The sequence below is a fragment of the Trachymyrmex septentrionalis genome, unplaced genomic scaffold (assembly GCF_001594115.1).
Source record: "Trachymyrmex septentrionalis isolate Tsep2-gDNA-1 unplaced genomic scaffold, Tsep1.0 scaffold97, whole genome shotgun sequence".
In the NCBI taxonomy this organism is placed as follows: Eukaryota; Metazoa; Arthropoda; class Insecta; order Hymenoptera; family Formicidae; genus Trachymyrmex; species Trachymyrmex septentrionalis.
In genome coordinates, this window is record NW_017306160.1 from 1,307,452 (window position 1) to 1,313,429 (window position 5,978).

At 35.3% G+C, this 5,978-nt stretch overlaps 1 protein-coding gene across 1 annotated transcript in view; it reads left to right on the forward strand.

The window, feature by feature from the left end:
• The window catches only part of LOC108756304 (protein gustavus), a 69,743-nt gene extending 64,315 nt beyond the window's left edge, over positions 1-5,428 (forward strand). Inside the window, exons 6-9 of the mRNA XM_018500016.1 lie at positions 2,700-2,932; positions 4,000-4,330; positions 4,516-4,674; positions 4,903-5,428. Of these exons, the coding sequence (XP_018355518.1) occupies positions 2,700-2,932; positions 4,000-4,330; positions 4,516-4,674; positions 4,903-5,042 (863 nt within the window). The 3' untranslated portion in view covers positions 5,043-5,428. The remainder of the gene's footprint in view (positions 1-2,699; positions 2,933-3,999; positions 4,331-4,515; positions 4,675-4,902) is intronic.
• Positions 5,429-5,978: the final 550 nt, after the last annotated feature.

The following is a 5,978-nucleotide window of genomic DNA, read 5'->3' on the forward strand; positions in this document are numbered from 1 at the left end:
GATTTCTTACAAGTTAGATTCAAGGCTCATCAAAATAATAATTAAAGGAACAAGATATGTGCAAAACCATTACGAAAGCAACAAGGGTATCTTGAGGCAAAATTAATAACGATGAAAAACTTCGTGAATCGTATTGCTGATGATTTAGAAAGCACATGACGAGAAGAAATTAAAGCGCGTCTTGAAAAGTTGAACAACGCATACAATATATAAATTCCATGCAATTTCGGACCAACTGGCGGCACTGATCTCCGAATAGGAATACCAGGAAAAGAACGAGAGGAAAGAGATTTTGACGAGCGATACTTCACTTTGAGGGCATCATTATTACAATGTATTAATAAACTTCAACCAATGTTTCGCGCATCATCGCTGGACAGGATCGATCCGGTAATAATCCGCTTGCATAAGTATTGGAGCAAGAAGCTACACTAATGCAGTAATTATTATTGGAGCGATCTAACGAGATACATGGAATCGACGCGCTATTACAAGTACTAAAGCAGGCTCTTTTAATTAAAAAATTATCAGAACTATCTAATGAAACTATTTAATGATTATTTACTTATCACGAATATTGGAGCAGTTTCGATCGTTGGAAGGTGTGACTGCATCACGAGAGCTATAAGTAAAACTACCAATCATAAAATTATCAACATTTAATGGGAGCATTAAAGAATGGAAGAGATACTCCGATACAGTCAAGAATTTAGATACACGATAGTGATCTGTTGAATGTACAGAAACATCAATATTTGGTCGAACCGGTCCAGCGGCAAAAATAGAGTTGATTAAAATCTCGGATCAAAATTATACGCATAAGATAATTGTTGAAGAAACGATTCAAGGATGAACGGGCTATTCGCAAGCGGCATATTTAGTGTTTATTTAAAATAATTCCACAGATGCAGCAGAAGTTCGTGGCTGGTACCGTCCAGAATTTTTTAGACTACGTCTAGAAACAACGTCTTGCAACTCCTACATTCCATAAAATCACCTATCGAATCATGGGGAGAATTAATTGTTCATTTGATTAAGAAACGTTTGAATATGGTCACGAAACGACGATGAAAGGAGCATATTGAAGAAAGAGAAATTTAAAGGAGAGTGTCATAATAGATTTTTTTATAGTATCGATGCCAGATTTTGGAGCGGATATCCTTAAGTTAAAAGACATGAAGAATAATAAACCGAAACGCGACGATTGTAATGAAAATATTCGACAACTGTTCAGACAGGACGATGTGTCAAGGATAACATCTAATCTGCGCATGTAAACAATTTTTGGAACTATCGCCCGAGGAAAGAACGCGAGAAGTCAAGCGGATAAACCTGTGCATTAATTTATTAATTGTCTTCGAAATATTCACTTTGTGAAAAACTGGAAATTCGGTTTGTGGTGAAAATGTAGAGAGAAACACGATACATCGTGTCATTTCACGAAGGAGGCAAATGGTCCGATTGTAATTTTGAAAAAAGTCAATTACAACGTCACAAGAATTAAAAGGGAGAACTGTTGCAATTTCAATGACTGAAAAAGATCAAGTAATGACGAGTAATAATCGAGTCATCTGTGCATCACATATCAAACGGGATCGAACATAAGCAAATTCTAATGTCAATAACCATTGTCAAAATAGTTGAACTATCACATAAAGCATTGTCAACTGTAAATAAGATCCTGTGTGTCAGCTTTCGAATTGGAATTATACCATCTGATTGTTCCGCCTCTAAGGAATTGCTATCGTTTGCGACAAATTTGAGCAGAGATTTTTTTCTAAATATCCGATATATTTTCTGACATCTTTTCTCATCTATATCTTTCGATTTCTTGCCAGAAATTTTATATACGTAGGATATATATTTTTATCACTCTTTTTAACTCGATACATATATATATATATAAAGAGAGAGAGAGAGAGAGAGAGAAACAGAGACAGTTTACAGTTTTAAAAATTGAAAACGTTGAATGTTTTCATGTGAAGTCTAAAATTTATTTTCAAAATATACATCAAGCACGGATGTACTATCGTTTATCTTCTTTTATTATTTGTCTGGCTGCAGTTGATGCGTCGCGACACAAGTGCTCAAAGTCAATCAAATTGTGTACGTGCATGTGATGTATTTCTTTTTCATATCTTTCCACATCGTGATAAAATCGTGACTTTATAAAAATGGAGTTATATGTACTAACAAAGTTATAAAACTGCGATAAATACGATCGTCAAACCATTCTGACGATAATATTTATAAACATAGACCTGCGAAATATAGAATAAAATAAGATTTCAATTATGCGTATGTTCAACGACTGTAAAAGTGAACATTCCCCAAAACAGAGACTTCCATAGAAATATTTTCCTATCTGCCTTTATATACATAAAGAATAATTTTATCACAAAACGTTAACGTTGTAAGAATAGACATAGCCATAGTTGTTTGTTCTATGACGAATTCGTGATTGCTGCGTGCTAGTGCACACTCTGAAAAAGATTCCTCGTGTGGGCTCCTCAAATATATTATAGTCGAAACTGGACTGGATTTTAGTCTGAACTGTTACATTTAGATAACTTTATCAACAGCGAAGCCTTTATCTGTACATCAAAAATAAAATCAAGTATGGCTGTACAAAACTCATTGCGTAAACAAACATAGACTCGTAGAGTCCAACTGGAACTGAATTTATTTCTCTTTTCTAGGCGGCGTGAAGAGCATGAGCCGGGAGAGTGGTGCCGGAGCCGGCGGCGGGGTCGGTATTGGCGGTGGCAACAACACGACGTACACACGATCGGTGATACCGCGTGAACTGGCCCAGGACTTCGCGAGACCACCACGCCTCGATGTGCTTCTCGACATGCCGCCAGCCTCGCGAGAAACACAAATCCATCACAGCTGGAACGCTGACGATCGTAGTCTAAATATTTTTGTCAAGGTATTACAGAAATATCGGTAGCTCTTTAAAAATCTTAAAAAAACGTATGAGTAAATACAAATATATATGTATAATTTTGTAACTATATATAATTTATCCTTGTCAGTCGGACTTTATCAGTTTAAGGATCCCGCACTAATTATATGGAAAAAATAATTTCAGTCAAAATTGGTTGAAACTAATATTTTGTAATCAGCGTAAACTTATATTGATCAATAACCTTCTAGTTACAGCCATTAAAAATGAAGAAATTTTATTGTAGCATCATTTTAAAGTTATTATTTTGAATCTAATTGTATACCTTTATCTAAAATACATCATTTTTTTTAATTATATAAGCATTGTAAATACGTATGTAAAATCATACGTGTGTCTTTTATTAGGAGGAGTTAATGTCTCAGTATGCGTAGATGGGGAGCGATGATGTGAGTGTATGTATATGTATCGGTATGTGTATATCTCTGTTGATGGCTCTTCCATTAGTATGTATCTGATATTATTACATATGGGCACATATATATATAGAGTTATGTCTAAATGCTTATACAGTTAAAATAATGAACTGTGTACTGTAAATAAAGATACTTTTCCGATTAGATCTAATAAAATAGCAGCTTTCAAATAGTATTACAGCTATCCATTTTTAATAATTGCATGTATATGGAGACTTTTAATCAATATCTTATAAGCTATAAAATATCAAAGTTTCAACCAATTTAACTGAAATTTTTTCCATGTAAGTACGAGATTCTTTCTTGATAATTTTAGTTGTTGTAACTGTTTCAAAATTACATAAATATTAGTCTCCCTTAAATAATCACAAAAGTGAAAATACAGAGAGACTATGATTTTCGCTCTTTTTATCGTATGACTCTTTCGAACTTAGATTATAAAAAAATTTATTTATGGTTCTTTGATCAATGGTATCTGATATGAATTCGTATACTTTATCCATGTTATTTTACTATCATTTTATTGACGTTTTCAAATTTGTAGGGTGTACTTTAGATTAGAATTTTGACAAATCGAGTTTCTCATTATTAAACTGTTTTCATTATTTTTCCTAGGAGGACGACAAGTTAACATTTCATCGACATCCTGTCGCGCAAAGTACAGATTGCATACGAGGAAAAGTGGGGTATACCAAGGGTATGCACGTATGGGAGCTTTATTGGAGCACGAGGCAACGAGGTACGCATGCCGTCGTAGGAGTAGCAACGGCGGATGCACCTTTACATAGTGTCGGCTACCAGAGTTTGGTAGGGAATAACGAGCTCAGTTGGGGTTGGGATCTTGGTAGAAATAAACTCTATCATGATTCAAGAAACAACACTGGCGTGACGTATCCAGCCCTCCTCAAGTCTGACGAAACGTTTATTGTTCCTGATAAATTTCTTGGTAATTCCTATGTAATTGTATTGCGCAATCTCGTGAATAAATTTGAGAATTTATGAAACATCATGCAAACGATATATTAATCAGAGATTTCTTCAAATCAAGGTGTCAAATGTATCATAAAATAAATTAGAAATTTCTTGAGTATTTTATGAATATTTTAAACTTATTACAATTTTTCTTTACAGTTGTCCTTGATATGGACGAAGGCACGTTAGCGTTCGTAGTGGATGGTCAGTATCTTGGAGTAGCATTCAGAGGGCTTAAAGGAAGGAAATTACATCCTATTGTATCGGCCGTCTGGGGACATTGCGAGATCACGATGAAATACATCGGCGGACTTGATCGTAAGTGAATAATCATAATGATTTTACTCATAATACTTTTAAAAATATGTAACGTCAATCTTACGAATTTATATCTTAATAGACCATTTTTCTTGGTTCATTTTTTAAATATTTATTTAATAAATATTTATTAAATATTAAAACAACGAATGACTAAAACACATCTGTTAAAGTTTATTGCGCATTGTCGCGGTCCTTCTTTTAATTAGATGCTTATCTTTTCCACAGCCGAACCTCTGCCTCTCATGGATCTCTGTCGAAGAGTGATTCGACAGCGAATGGGTAAACATAGACTAGAAAACAGGATCCATGAGCTGAAACTACCGTATACGATGAAGACTTATCTTCTATACCGGGACAGAAGGTAACCACTGAGTGAATCTCCTCAAGATGCCACGATTATGACTGCGAACATCACCGTGTTAGAACGTTGCCACTACGACTCACAGGCGACCGTCCGCTATCCTCTTACACGCCAAGAACAGCAACCCCTTAGCCGCGCGTTTCCGTTAATCAAGCGCACGATGTTGAACAGACTGAAATGCGTCATGCGCCGACGCATCGAGACACGCCTAGTACTTCGAGAAGGCGCGCTAAGAGAACGATGCCGAAATACCATATTGATAACGACTTGTGGCGCCCTTATTAAGACAAATCATGATGACTGTAATTTTCGCAGACGTTATTGCCATCGCCGATAAATTCAACTCGATGAAGGCAAAATTAACAGACAAGATGGAAAAAGAGGTTTTAACAGGGGAATAAGAATTAAAAACTCTTCTAAATTTGTTTTTAATGTTTTAAGTTCCTTATTATTATCCCTGTTTTATGTTTGTTGTACTTCTATCTATGAAGATAGAGAAGAGATTGTTATTTATTGATTATTAGAAAGTTGTACCGATAAAACCAATGATTTCGGTACTCACATATTTGTGTATATTATATGCATTTCTTTTAAATATTCATTTTACTGACGATACGTGTATATGACGAATAGTATTGTACCAGACGATGGCGATGAGGTACAATGTGCGCCATGTCGGAGACACTTGGTTAGAAATGAAAGGCAAAAGATTATACGAAAACACGAAGAAACACAGCGCTTCGCAGTTGGCCAGTAAAAAAAATTAGACTTAATCAAGCCTGGAGACTGATACGGACGTGTCACTTGCTTACAACGGTTGATCAATAGTGGATAGCGCTGCTGACTCTTAATCCTGCCGGGCAGAAAAATGAAACGAAACAACAAGGAATTGAAACAAAAAGAAGCGAGTTGAAGAAATAGAAGATACGAAGAAGATTTA